We start from the raw sequence: 14869 nt of genomic DNA on the forward strand, positions 1-14869 counted from the left end.
ATGTATGTATATACTGTATATATGTACTGTATGTATGTATGTATGTATATATGTACTGTATGTATGTACTGTATGTATATATGTACTGTATGTATGTATGTATATATGTACTGTATGTATGTATGTATATATGTATGTATATATGTACTGTATATACTGTATGTGTGTATGTATATATGTACTGTATGTATGTGCTGTATGTATGTATGTACTGTATGTATGTATGTATGTACTGTATATATGTACTGTATGTATGTGCTGTATGTATGTATGTACTGTATGTATGTATGTACTGTATGTATGTATGTATGTATATATGTACTGTATATATGTACTGTATGTATGTGCTGTATATATGTACTGTATGTACTGTATGTATGTGCTGTATGTATGTATGTACTGTATGTATGTATATATGTACTGTATATATGTACTGTATGTATGTGCTGTATATATGTACTGTATGTACTGTGTTTGGATGGGTCCGGTGCATGAGGTGGTATCTCAGGTAGATGAAAGGCCATGTCTGCTGGGGTCCCGTCAAAGGCTGACAGGACCCCAGCAGAGGAGCTGTTAACCCTTTATGGGTGAGTGTTCACATGCATCCCAGTGAGTGCCCTATAAAGGGTTAATGAAGCGGCCAGTTCCTGCAGGTCTGACTCAGGAAGTCCCACGTTTACACCAGAGAGGACAGCATTAGCAGGTCCGCCGTGTTTCACCTGCTGCATCATGTGATGCTCAACCTCGTGTTGCCTTCAAAGACTCATGTAGGAGTCGTAATTGTCAGGTTAAAAAAATGCAATGTTCTGTTTCAGTCGGTGCCCACAGCCTGTTTGTGCTGCTGCAGGCATGTGATGCAAAACCGAAGCACTTATAGCATGAAACGCGCGCACGCACACACACACACGCACACACACACACACGCACACACACACACACACACACACGCATCGTGAATTTGAACTGATCTGAAACCCCGTTTTGAATCGCGGTGATGACAGCCAGTGTCCTTCTGTCCAGGCCTCCATGATGTGTGACGACGGCACCAATAAATAAACATTATTATGATCCTATTCTGGAGCAACGCATCAGATCAGGAGAGTCTCTGGCATTCTAATCCATTCTAATTTCACCAATCGACCAATGGCTCTGGGTCGCCTGAGGACGCACTCGCACTTTGACTTGAGACACAGGGACGTTTGTCTCAGCCTCAGCAATTAAGGACTGTTTGATACCGTCTTTGATCTTCTTACAGATCCTCGGCATTAGCAGTAGCGTCATTAGCCAGGTGTCAGAGCATGTTTCATCCTCTTGAGAGGAGAGGGACGGTTATGGGTCACCTGACCGTCCTGCAGATAAAGCTTCTTCTTGTGTATAACACCTGTATGGACACACACACACACACACACACACAAGAACAACACGTACTACTTCTGCTTTGTAATTCCTTCCTTTCTTCTGAACAACTGCTTGCATTGTGTTTTACGCTGCCTCTTCACGTATCTGACACACACACACACACACACACACACACACACACACTGGAATGACACCGCTGCCTGCCTAAAGCCCTGTCCTGTGCGTGTTTGGGCCGAAGGGGGCGGTACATACGTGAAGTGGGACGTGGCTGGGTGGGTCCCTTGCGTTTTCTGTTCCTGCTCTAAACTCCGCCCTGCAGCATCTCTGGCTCCTTCCGCTCCTCCTGTCCTCTCTAACCAATCAGCAGTCAGAACTTCTTCAGATGCTCCACCCACAGACAGGTATGAAACCTCCCAATAGGTTGATGCACTCAGCTGTTATCTATCTATCTATCTTCCTAAATACTTTATTTGTCTAAATTATCGTACTAAACTATTTTACCTTTGTCATTGCCTTAATCTTCAGGAAGCTTTCTACGCCTCCTTTCCTGTAATCTGATTGGTTGATGGTTTCTTTTAGCTCCTCCCCTGTCTCTAGAGAGAGAAGCTGCTGTCAGCTCATCCGTTAGAATCAATCTTCTCTTTTCATCACAGACAGACTTCAGACTTCCATTGATTTGTTTTGCAGAGCTATTAAGTAATGCTCGTAAAATGTTGGTTTTTCACTTTGCACAGACCTTTTTCTTCTGATTTTTGACACAAAGCAGTAGCATTGCTAATGCTATCAAGCCTTTATCCCTCAGTCTAGAGAGCTAAACATTTGATCTAGATTCTAGATCCATGAAAAAGTGCTGAATGATGACAAAACAGAAAATAAAGTTTTGCTAATCAACTTAAGTGTACATTTTAAGTTTTAAGTTTTGCAATCAATGCATTTTATGTTTCAGTATAAAATGCTGAACAAACTTCTATTGTTCAGTTCTCCTTTACTTTGTGTTACCGGATGCGTTTGTCGTGTTTGGGCCCAGGACGCGCTCCGTTCTGTTTCTCAGCTAACGTACGTGAAGCCTTTAATTGAGACTTCTTCTCCTTTGGTTTGGTTTGTCGTCCTGTATCTGTACGCTGCTGCATTCGTCGCGAGCTTCCTCCACAAGCTCGTCCTGAAGCGTTGTTGTACAGCGCCCCTAGTGGCCAAACACGGCAAACACTACCGTTAGCCTTTTATCTGGTCATCCTGCACTTTAAAATCTAAAAGAGCACGCCTATTTTTTACATCCCGCTTTACAGTAGCTGCTATTTCTGATTTGTTGAAGCACCTGTGCAGACATTCAAATAGTCCCCGTGCAGACGGAAGGACTTCTGTTCTTCTTTTTTGTTGAGATGGTGTGTATGCAGTATTTTTACTCTTTTAATTCCAGCTTGCCACCCACTTAATCTTTGTATTCATGATTTCATATTTCCTAGCGTGTATTTGTACGCATGCGTCTGTCAAAGCCTTTGCTCATATCTCCTCTCCAGAACCGCATGCATGAGTCTCTGAAGCTGTTTGACTCCATCTGTAACAACAAGTGGTTTCAGGACACCTCCATCATCCTCTTCCTGAACAAGAAGGACCTCTTTGAAAACAAGATCAGAAAGTCACCACTGTGCATCTGCTTCCCCGAGTACACCGGTACGTGCCTTCAGACTAGCGCCTTCATCATTAGCTGGACAGGTTTTTAGTTGGGGGGCCATTGACATAGCCTTTTAATGTTTAGCCCAACACCTGGGGCTGGTCCACTGGGGGGTTGTCACGTAGCTGAATTTTGTAATGCATTTATAAATACAAATACTCTTTGCCTTCAATGCAAAAATGATAAATATTGTGCACAAAAAATAGACCCAGCCCTGGTGCTGAAGCATCAGCGAGGTTTAATCTCGACTATTAAATGCAGAGAATGTAGGTTTCTATTGTAGGTCGAGACGTAGGACGCCCATAGTTCATGGTCTTTTGAGAGATTATGCAACATTGACCTTCTAAAAACTGCATTTTATTCCAAGTGGAAGTATTTTGCGCTGATCTTAGTCTGCATTAAATTGCCCGCTTTTTTTTTTTTTATAGAAAATGAACCTCATTTTGCTGTAGCTTAAATTTAGAGCTACATAATAAGGTTCTCCATGCTCTCATTTTTGTCATCTCACCAAATCAATCATCATCTAAACCAGGGCTCGGCAACCTGTTCCAAGGCGCATGTTAATTCAATTCAATTCAATTCAGTTTTATTTATATGGCGCCAGATCACAACATAAAGTCATCTCAAGGCACTTTACAGGATTAGCAGGGAAAGACCTGCAGGGAAACACAGAACCCAACTTGACCCACAAGAGCAACGGAGGCAAGGAAAAACTTCCCTTTAACGGGCAGAAACCTTGGACAGAACCTAAGCTCTGTCCAAGCCCAAAGTACAAAACTTACTTCTTTAATAAAATCATTTGAAAATGATTTGTTTTTCCAGTTTTTTGCAGCAATTAAACACGTTCACTGAACGACTAAATGTCTGTGTAATATCTACACATCTATTGTTGAGTAGGACACACTAAACTTCCTTCATGTACCACCCATCAGCGAATGCTTGTCCATGAGAACCAGGCACCGCGCGGGGGGGGACCGTAGATCGTGAGAAAGGCAGGGAGAGGACAGACAAAAGACAACTGAGGGACCAGCAGATGGAGAGCCACAGAAGCAGCTAGACTGTGAGAGCGAGCGGACGAATAGTCCAAACCCGTAGGGGGCATCCGAGCCCCTCACCTGGCCGGGGGGCTGCGGGGGGGGGGGGGGGGGGGGCTGCTCTCAAACCAGGCGGTTAAAGTCAGGCTCAATGTAGAGGTTACTGATTTCTTTAAGGGCTCGCTGACGGCGCCTCGCTTTGACTGTCCCCGTGTCCCGGGTCTCTCCTCAGGTCCAGACGCCTACCTCGAGGGACTCGCTTACATCAAGCGTCAGTACGAGAGCAGGAACCAGTCGACCAACAAAGAGGTCTACTCCCACGTGACCTGCGCCACAGACACCAACAACATCCAGTTCGTCTTCGACGCCGTCACTGACGTCATCATAGCCAATAACCTGCGGGGGTGTGGCCTGTACTGACCATTCGGGTCATGAAGAGTGCGTCGTGTGTATTCAGGACAGCAAAGGTTGCGTTACTGTGGGCCGACCCCGAGTAACGCCCCCCCCCCCAACAGAACAAGTGATGGAATATTCCAGTTACACTGAGCTTTATGCCGGTTTGTCGCACCAATCACTCGGCCAACGCCCGAGGATCGTTCTGGTTCTCGGTAGTTCCTCGTCCCCGTGGACGGTTCCTACCCAACGTCGTCACGGCAACCAGCAGTCTGCAAAACTGGTGCGACAGGAATCACCACAAACGGTTTCTACTTGTTTGAACTTTGATTATTAATATGTTCATTTCTCTCTCCATCCGAATCCCAGATGTTCATCAGGCCCCTTCACAGATTATAGCAAGCGTTAGCCGTTAGCCGTTAGCCGTTAGCCGTTAGCGTGTGTAATTTTTACTTTACTTTAGTGTCTTTCTTCTTTATAATCCAGTCCTCCCCTTCGTTCTCCTGCATGTTCAGAATATTAAATGAGTAGAATCCCGCGTTGATATTCAAGTTGTTTGTAGCGACTGAAATGAAACACACAGAAGGTAAAGCCGTAGATTTGGTTTTCCTTCCTTCGGTGTGTGTCATGTTTAGGTTTATAGTTCTGCAGTCGGTTATTTATTATTCCCGTGGTCGCATTTTGCGGATTGACTTTCTTACGCTGTAAGCGTCCTACGTCCACGGAGCGCCGGCTCGAACACGCAGCTCCGCTCACGCTGCAGAGCCTGAAGAGCCTGCAGAGCCTGAAGAGCCTGAATAGCCTGCAGAGCCTGCAGAGCCAGCAGAGCCTGCAGAGCCAGCAGAGCCTGCAGAGCCTGAAGAGCCTGCAGAACTAGCAGAGCCTGAATAGCCTGCAGAGCCTGCAGAGCCTGAATAGCCTGCAGAGCCTGAATAGCCTGCAGAGCCTGAATAGCCTGCAGAGCCTGAAGAGCCTGCAGAACTAGCAGAGCCTGAATAGCCTGCAGAGCCTGAATAGCCTGCAGAGCCTGCAGAGCCTGCAGAGCCTGCAGAGCCTGAAGAGCCTGAAGAGCCTGCAGAGCCGGCACCGACAGCAGCCGTGTGGCTGGTGAAAATCCCATCCATGGTCATTTCAGAAGCTCCAATTCCCATCCAGACGCCATGCGGCGCCCTCGGGGTCGCAGCGTGCTGTTTGCCTTCCAGCGTTCTCTGTGCCCCCGTTGGCGCCAGGCAGCCCACAGAGAGCCTTACCGGGTCGGAGTGACACCAGAACCCCGTCGAGTCACCACACGAAGCAGCGATGCAGCTGAACAGAGACGCCACGTCTGCGCGTCTGCGTGGAGGTAAAGAGCGACCACCGGGCTTGGCGTGCATTAAGAGGACGGCTAACGCTAGCACGCGTCCCACTGCTGGCTGCACCGTGCTGCGCCGGTTACGATGGGGGTGGGTTGGTTTACACACAGCGTTTCCCTTGGCAGGGCCAGGCTAACCAATAAGGCTAACAAACGGTAGGCGGCGTTCTGCTTCTGACTGGCCCGTGCCAAACGGGCCCCACCCACTTCTAATGCCTGCGGTATCGTTTTCTGTACACCATTCCCGGTTGATGACGCGAGATGCAGGGCGACCACGTCCCGCTGCTGGACTCGGCGACGGCCCACAGGTCACGCGGCTCGACGATCAGCCAATCAGCACCTGTCCTCGCTGTCCAGGTGGCCTGCAGACACACTCCGGGTTTCCGCTGCGTCTCCTTCACTGCTGGGATCATTTATTGAAAGTTGTGTTTGAACAGACAAATGACAATAAAGTACATGAGAAACGAGACGCGTTCCGTTATTTTGTGTGTTTGTAGAATAGCTCAAGTGAAAATACTGGGATGATGATGATGATGATGAAGACGGTTCCTGTTGGGGTCTCCGTTGGACAGACGGAGACGTGCATCCGTCTCGCCTCCTCCTGGCTGCCCAAACTTAACCCTGCTCTCCTCTTCGCTCCTTTTCCCCATCCTGTCGACTCTTCTTCCTCACCTGGGCTGTTACCTAATCTGATCCCTCCCTCCCCCTCTTCCTCATTCCCCCTGCAGAATCGCATGCACGAGTCGCTGATGCTGTTCGACTCAATCTGCAACAACAAGTTCTTCATCGACACCTCCATCATTCTCTTCCTCAACAAGAAGGATCTGTTTGCAGAGAAGATCAAGAAGTCTCCGCTCAGCATCTGCTTCCCTGAATACACAGGTAGGAAAGGGAAACAGGAAGCGGCTTCTTCCTCATCATTACCGCCATTAAGGGAAACAGGAAGCGGCTTCTTCCTCATCATTACCGCTGTTAAGGGAAACAGGAAACGGCTTCTTCCTCATCATTACCGCCTTTAAGGGAAACAGGAAGCGGCTTCTTCCTCATCATTACCGCCTTTAAGGGAAACAGGAAGCAGCTTCTTCCTCATCATTACCGCCTTTAAGGGAAACAGGAAGCAGCTTCTTCCTCATCATTACCGCCGTTAAGGGAAACAGGAAGCGGCTTCTTCCTCATCATTACCGCCTTTAAGGGAAACAGGAAGCGGCTTCTTCCTCATCATTACCGCCTTTAAGGGAAACAGGAAGCGGCTTCTTCCTCATCATTACCGCCTTTAAGGGAAACAGGAAGCGGCTTCTTCCTCATTACCGCCGTTTAGGGAAACAGGAAGCGGCTTCTTCGTCATCATTACCGCCTTTAAGGGAAACAGGAAGCGGCTTCTTCCTCATCATTACCGCCTTTAAGGGAAACAGGAAGCGGCTTCTTCCTCATCATTACCGCCTTTAAGGGAAACAGGAAGCGGCTTCTTCCTCATCATTACCGCCTTTAAGGGAAACAGGAAGCGGCTTCTTCCTCATTACCGCCGTTTAGGGAAACAGGAAGCGGCTTCTTCGTCATCATTACCGCCTTTAAGGGAAACAGGAAGCGGCTTCTTCCTCATCATTACCGCCATTAAGGGAAACAGGAAGCGGCTTCTTCCTCATCATTACCGCCTTTAAGGGAAACAGGAAGCGGCTTCTTCCTCATCATTACGGCCTTTAAGGGAAACAGGAAGCGGCTTCTTCCTCATCATTACCGCCTTTAAGGGAAACAGGAAGCGGCTTCTTCCTCATCATTACCGCCTTTAAGGGAAACAGGAAGCGGCTTCTTCCTCATCATTACCGCCTTTAAGGGAAACAGGAAGCGGCTTCTTCCTCATTACCGCCGTTTAGGGAAACAGGAAGAGGCTTCTTCGTCATCATTACCGCCTTTAAGGGAAACAGGAAGCGGCTTCTTCCTCATCATTACCGCCTTTAAGGGAAACAGGAAGCGGCTTCTTCCTCATCATTACCGCCTTTAAGGGAAACAGGAAGCGGCTTCTTCCTCATTACCGCCGTTTAGGGAAACAGGAAGCGGCTTCTTCCTCATCATTACCGCCTTTAAGGGAAGCGGCTTCTTCCTCATCATTACTGCCGTTAAGGGAAACAGGAAGCGGCTTCTTCCTCATCATTACGGCCTTTAAGGGAAACAGGAAGCGGCTTCTTCCTCATCATTACCGCCTTTAAGGGAAACAGGAAGCGGCTTCTTCCTCATCATTACTGCCGTTAAGGGAAACAGGAAGCGGCTTCTTCCTCATCATTACTGCCGTTAAGGGAAACAGGAAGCGGCTTCTTCCTCATCATTACTGCCTTTAAGGGAAACAGGAAGCGGCTTCTTCCTCATCATTACTGCCGTTAAGGGAAACAGGAAGCGGCTTCTTCCTCATCATTACTGCCGTTAAGGGAAACAGGAAGCGGCTTCTTCCTCATCATTACCGCCGTTAAGGGAAACAGGAAGCGGCTTCTTCCTCATCATTACCGCCGTTAAGGGAAACAGGAAGCGGCTTCTTCCTCATCATTACCGCCGTTAAGGGAAACAGGAAGCGGCTTCTTCCTCATTAGCGCCGTTTGTTTGTTTGTTAGCAGGATTATGGAAAAACTGCTGGATGGGTCTTGATGAATAAAAATCTGAAGATCTAACTTATACATTTTGAGGGGTCCGATATGAACCATCATGAAACAGGTTTCTGGTTCTGATCCAGGATGAGGTCTGGATGAAACTAAGATTACATGTAAACATTAAAAGCATTTATGGATTAAAACATCAGTTAAAAATAAATAAACTCTGATTCACTTTGACTTTTCATGTTGGTGTATAAAGATACCGAGAACATTCTAGAACCTCCTGGTGCTGATCCAGATCACCGTGTGGACGGTGTAGATCAGCCCAGGTTATTTGGGGACCCTAAGCAAAATAGGGACAAGGGGCCCTTGCTCAAGGGCACCTCGGCAGTGCCCTATCCTAGTAGCCAGTGTGGCGAGTACCAGCTAACTGCGAGATCTATAAAAAGGCGTAATACCGACAGCGCCACCTTAGGACGCTCACCTAAAGATATATTTACTTTATTCCAAATTGATTTCTCTCGAGAGTTTCCCAGACTGCACTGGTCAGCTCACGCTGAACACAAGCACGGAACGAAAACAATTTAACAAACTTTAATAGTCATAAATATTTGTCCAATAAAAATACATTTCTTAAAAAAAATGTAACACATTTTTATTGCCCAAGTTAAACACAGAGAAACCAAGTTAAACGAACAGAATGTCTGAGGTCAACTAAAGACTACTACTACTACTACTATACTACTACTACTACTACTACTATTACTACTACTACTACTATACTACTACTACTACTACTACTATTACTACTACTACTACTATACTACTACTACTACTACTACTATTACTACTACTACTACTATACTACTACTACTACTACTACTGATACTACTACTGCTACTACTACTACTACTACTGCTACTACTAATACTACTACTATGACTGCTACTACTACGACTGCTACTACTATACTACTGCTACTACTATACTACTGCTACTACTACTACTATTACTACTACTACTACTATACTACTACTACTACTACTACTACTACTACTGATACTACTACTGCTACTACTACTACTACTGCTACTACTACTACTACTACTAATACTACTACTATGACTGCTACTACTACGACTGCTACTACTATACTACTGCTACTACTATATTACTGCTACTACTACTGCTACTACTGATACTACTACTGCTACTACTGCTACTACTATACTACTGATACTACTGATACTACTACTGCTACTACTACTACTACTGCTACTACTACTACTACTACGGCTACTAATACTACTACTATGACTGCTACTACTACGACTGCTACTACTACTACTACTACTGTACTTTTGGCTTGTCCCATGAGGGCTCGCCACAATTAGTATTTAAGAACATTGCGTGTGCTCCATTTCTTGTCAGGTGTTAAATATATATAAATATTCTCTACGTGTGCCGGCCATGCCACGCGTGTCTTAGGTTGCCGTGCCCTGATCTTGATCTAACTGTACAAAAGTTCCGATTTTAATCCAGATTCAAATCAGGATGATCATTTTAGACCAGGGGTGGGCAAACTCTTTGACTCGCGGGCCACAATGGGTTCTAAAATTTGACAGAGGGGCCGGGCCAGGAACAGATGGATAGAGTATTTGTGTATTTGCGTATTGTGTATTTGTGTATTTGTGTGAGCTAATATAAATGACATGCAAAACCCATTACATGAAAGGATTTGGCCTTTTACAGGTAGCATTACAGGGAAAAGGTTAAATGAATCAGGTTTAATTCTAGTAAAATTTAATTTAATGATATAATTTGGACAAGTTCGGCGGGCCAGATTAAATAGCCCAACGGGCCGCATATGGCCCCCGGGCCTGGGTTTGCCCATGCCTGTTTTAGACGCTCAGATATGAGTAATAAACGATTGTTGTCATCCGCGCGTATTTAGAGAGAATGTTTGGGGATCCGGGTGAAGGTGCCGACTCTGTTTTCCTGCTTCCTCCCAGGACCTAATACCTACGAGGACGCAGCCGCTTACATCCAAGCACAGTTCGAGAGCAAGAACCGCTCCCCAAACAAGGAAATCTACTGTCACCTGACCTGCGCCACAGATACAGGAAACATACAGGTGGTGTTTGACGCCGTGACTGACATCATCATCGCCAACAACCTCCGGGGGTGTGGCTTGTACTGAGCACACGCCCTGTAACGTATCCCTCCCCTCCTCTCCCCTCCCCTCCTCTCCCCTCCTCTCCTCTCTCTCCCTCGTCCCTCCTGTTCCTTTGACTCTGCTGTGGTAATGATTATTGAAAGATAAATGCAACTAGGTAAATATTAATAATGAGGGTAATTTAAAAAATAGGCATAGGTATATAAATAAATATAAATATATAGATATATAATGTTTTTAGTTCTTGTCTCTTCTCGCTCTGACTCCTTCCTGATGTTCTTTGACTTGCTGCCAAGACAACAAATATTTTAGAAGAAAAACTTGCAGCCTTGAAAACCTGTTGAACAAAGTCTCCGCCAGTCTCTGTTCCCCGCTCTCCTCCTCCTCCTCCTCTTCCTCCTCCTCCTCTCTCTCAGCTCTATCTTTCATTGTTAACAAAGCCAAGCTTTCTGGCAGATTTCTTTTTGTTAATTGCTCTGAATGTCTGTTTTATTTCTCTTGATCGTGTGTATATTTATTACATAAGCATCAGCCTGCACTCGGATTATATTCACATTTTGCCTCACTTTCATTTCTGCATCATTTTCTTTGTTTGATCCATGGTGGGTTTATTTTTTAGTGATATTCAATCATTTTTGTGACGGTGTGAGGAAATGTCGTTGCCGCTGGCGACGCTTCCCGAACATTTGCCTCTTGTTTCTACGACGGCCGTTTCCTTTGGGTTTTAATGGACGTCTTTCCTAAAGCTGGTCTCAGCCATCAGCCAATCATCGGTCCCGGCCGTGCCCGAGAGCCAATAGGAAATGTGCTGTGTGTCCAGTCAGTGCCATGTAACCGAGTTATAACTACCTTCATCACTGTTATAACCTCTAGACCTACTAACTTGTAAGGAATTGTTGATTAATTTATGAATTAATTTATTGATTGATTGCCTGTCCTGTACACATCTCTCTCTCTCTCTCTCTCTCTCTCTCTCTCTCTCTCTCTCTCTCTCTCTCTCTTTATTTACTCACCACCACCTTCCCTCAGTTTCTCTTTGCATGGCGCCCTGACGTCCCGATCCGAGGGCCCGTCCTCCCTGTCCCTTCCCTCTGTCCGTCCTTCCTGACACAGGCAGCATGACGTTCTCAAGCCTTTGTATAAAGGGAGCTTAATTCATAAAGCCTATACAAGAGAAAGGAAGCTACTGCTGAAAAGTTCAAAAATACTTCAAATAAAAATAGCAAAAGAGGAGAAAAAAGATGTAAAAAAAACTTCTTCTTTTAAACCCCGTCAAGAACAGGAGAGAGATGATTGGTTCCTGAATGGGACAGGGCGGGGCTGGATAGAATGAAACGTGAGGGTTTTGGGATTCTTCTCAATAACATGTCAACTTAAAATGAACAAAAGAAAAGCTCCACTTATATTGATCAGAGCCGATGAGGGGGGGCCTTAAAATGATCCTTTCTTCTGTTTACGCTGCTTTCTCTATGCCCCCCCTTTTTTTTAAATGACAAGTCACTTTGTGGAAGCTTCCAGTTTGACATTGATCTGATTGGGAACCATCCTCGACTGGCCTCATGTTGTTGCAATGCTCTGAACTTTGCCCCGCCCTTTTACCATTTTGCCTGTCCCCCAGCGTCCCCACTTTAGCCTGACTCAGAAAATATAATATTATAACAACATCTATTTTTTATTCCTTCAGGAAAAACTGAACAAACCACTTTCTTTTTGTTTGGGGGGGGGGGGGGGGGGCACGTTCCTCGCTGCGGCTGCTAGTTAGGGACGCCGCATGTTCACACATTGACGCTGTATAAAGTCCTTCCTTCTTCTTCTTCTGTCTCTTTTCAGTTTGCTGCACACCTTCCAGGTCTACAATGAAAAGCACAGTTTTCATGTGTCACACACACTCGCTCACACACACATGATAAGCAGATCTATCTATTCACACCTTATCTATGTTGCCTCTCATCAGTCGATCTATCGATATAGATCTCTCTCTCTTTCTAGTTTTTGAACGATGACATGATCTTCCTGTTTCTTTGGCGTTCTGCTCCTGCTCCCTTCATGGTCACTCTGATTTGGGCCTCCTCTTTGTTCTGTTCTTTACCCAGTGAAAGTTTTTCCTGTGCAGCTTTTGTTCTCTCTCTCTCCCTCTATTGCTCTTTAGTGAATGGTTGTTATTTCATGTGGGATTGTCCGTTCTGGAAAAAAAAACAATCGAATGTAGTGTTTACATTAAAAAGCCACTGTTTTCATGACTACAAAATAACTTGTTTGGTCTCCGAGTCTGTGTCTGTGTCATTTCCGGTAAGAAATAAACATTCTATACCAGCGGTTCGTGTTGCAGGACTCGAGATCAGTCTCTTTTTGACGGTCTCTGTCTCATCTCGGTCTCGGACAGGGTGGACTCTGGATTTTTGTTCGGAACGCAGAATGCAGCAGCTGCCGTCACCTGGAGGGACACGCCCCCTGCAAATTATCCATTAAAAATGTCGGCAAACTTCTGAAACATTAAGTTTGGTTTCCAGAACCATCAAGACTTCATCTGCAAAGCGACATGTAAGCGAAGACACTCTCACAGGAACACCTGGAACTACGTCACACGGCACATTGAGAGGAAGCAGAGAGACAGATAAAGTAACGTTGAGAGGAAGCAGAGAGACAGATAAAGTAACGTTGAGAGGAAGCAGAGAGACAGGTAAAGTAACGTTGAGAGGAAGCAGAGAGACAGGTAAAGTAACGTTGAGAGGAAGCAGAGAGACAGGTAAAGTAACGTTGAGAGGAAGCAGAGAGACAGGTAAAGTAACGTTGAGAGGAAGCAGAGAGACAGGTAAAGTAACGTTGAGAGGAAGCAGAGAGACAGGTAAGGTAACGTTGAGAGGAAGCAGAGAGACAGGTAAAGTAACGTTGAGAGGAAGCAGAGAGACAGGTAAAGTAACGTTGAGAGGAAGCAGAGAGACAGGTAAAGTAACGTTGAGAGGAAGCAGAGAGACAGGTAAAGTAACGTTGAGAGGAAGCAGAGAGACAGGTAAAGTAACGTTGAGAGGAAGCAGAGAGACAGGTAAAGTAACGTTAAGAGGAAGCAGAGAGACAGGTAAAGTAACGTTGAGAGGAAGCAGAGAGACAGGTAAAGTAACGTTGAGAGGAAGCAGAGAGACAGGTAAAGTAACGTTGAGAGGAAGCAGAGAGACAGATATAGTAACGTTGAGAGGAAGCAGAGACAGGTAAAGTAACGTTGAGAGGAAGCAGACAGACAGGTAAAGTAACGTTGAGAGGAAGCAGACAGACAGGTAAAGTAACGTTGAGATGAAGCAGACAGACAGGTAAGGTAACGTTACTCTGCTACACTGGGAAAGTTACAATCAGAACATGTCCACACCGCATCCTGAGACAAGGAGCAGAAATAAGCGCTTCTCTTCCCGTGATTGTTTTTTGCTCACAGCGATTCTCCGGCCAATTATTCTTTGATGATTGATGCTGTAATTTCATGAAGGAAACTTGTTCTGGCTGCTCAGTAGAATTAATACTTCTAAAAGAACGTGGTCTTTCGTTCTGTGTCCATCTTGCAGCCATTCTGTGAGGAGTTTGCATGTTCTCCCTGTGTCTGCATCCAGGTCGTTATAGCAAAAGATAATTAATTATCTTAACTTAGATAAAGGTTGAATTCAAAAATACATTATTCGTGACTTTTTCTTTACAATGTTTTTTTCTTTGTAAAATTACATTAATCGCGGCTTGTCAGATTTCGGTTTTAATAAGTGGGATTGTATCATTTGTAGAATTGAAACAACAAATTTGCTTAGATTTGAGTTTAGTGTCATTTTGCTGGTTCAAACGCAACAAAGCAGAATTAGCTTTTGTTGCAAACGTAATGAAAACCGATACTGGTTCTGTTTTCTTTGATATATTGTCTCGGCCTCGTCTCGAGGCTCTCTGGTGTCTGCAATGTCTTGGTCTCGGTTGGTGTGGTCTCGACTACGACACTAAAAGACTCCAGTGATTCCCGGAGTCGCCCTCTGTTATATCTCCTCAACAGTTGAAAACAATTGCCGTGTAGTGCTGACATTCATGGTCCTCACAGGATATACTGACTCCAGTCAGACTGAATGGAGCTGGAGCTGCCAACAAGGCGTTCCTGCCCCGAGGCCAATCATGGTATTCAAGGAAAAATAATTCTCCCACAGACCAACGTCAGAAAATAGCTGCCATGAAACTTTAGACAGGTTGACTCGAATTACAATGATGATGAGGAATATATTTATTAGATCAAATGTTAGAGCAGTACAAGTGCAGTCAAACAGTAGTATGTATTAGAGTACATTA

General features: G+C 45.3%; 1 protein-coding gene across 2 annotated transcripts in view; it reads left to right on the forward strand.

Moving 5' to 3' along the window:
* LOC137893860 (guanine nucleotide-binding protein G(o) subunit alpha) overlaps positions 1–10588 on the forward strand; it is a 42524-nt gene extending 31936 nt beyond the window's left edge. Inside the window, exons 7-8 of one of the 2 annotated variants that reach the window (XM_068739307.1) lie at positions 2877–3030; positions 10401–10588. In XM_068739307.1, coding sequence (XP_068595408.1) covers positions 2877–3030; positions 10401–10588 — 342 coding nt within the window. Of the gene's footprint in view, positions 1–2876; positions 3031–6537; positions 6692–10400 lie in introns of both variants that reach the window. The other variant, XM_068739306.1, reaches the window with a different exon arrangement.
* Positions 10589–14869: the final 4281 nt, after the last annotated feature.

This window comes from Brachionichthys hirsutus, chromosome 5, assembly GCF_040956055.1.
Source record: "Brachionichthys hirsutus isolate HB-005 chromosome 5, CSIRO-AGI_Bhir_v1, whole genome shotgun sequence".
Classification (NCBI taxonomy): Eukaryota; Metazoa; Chordata; class Actinopteri; order Lophiiformes; family Brachionichthyidae; genus Brachionichthys; species Brachionichthys hirsutus.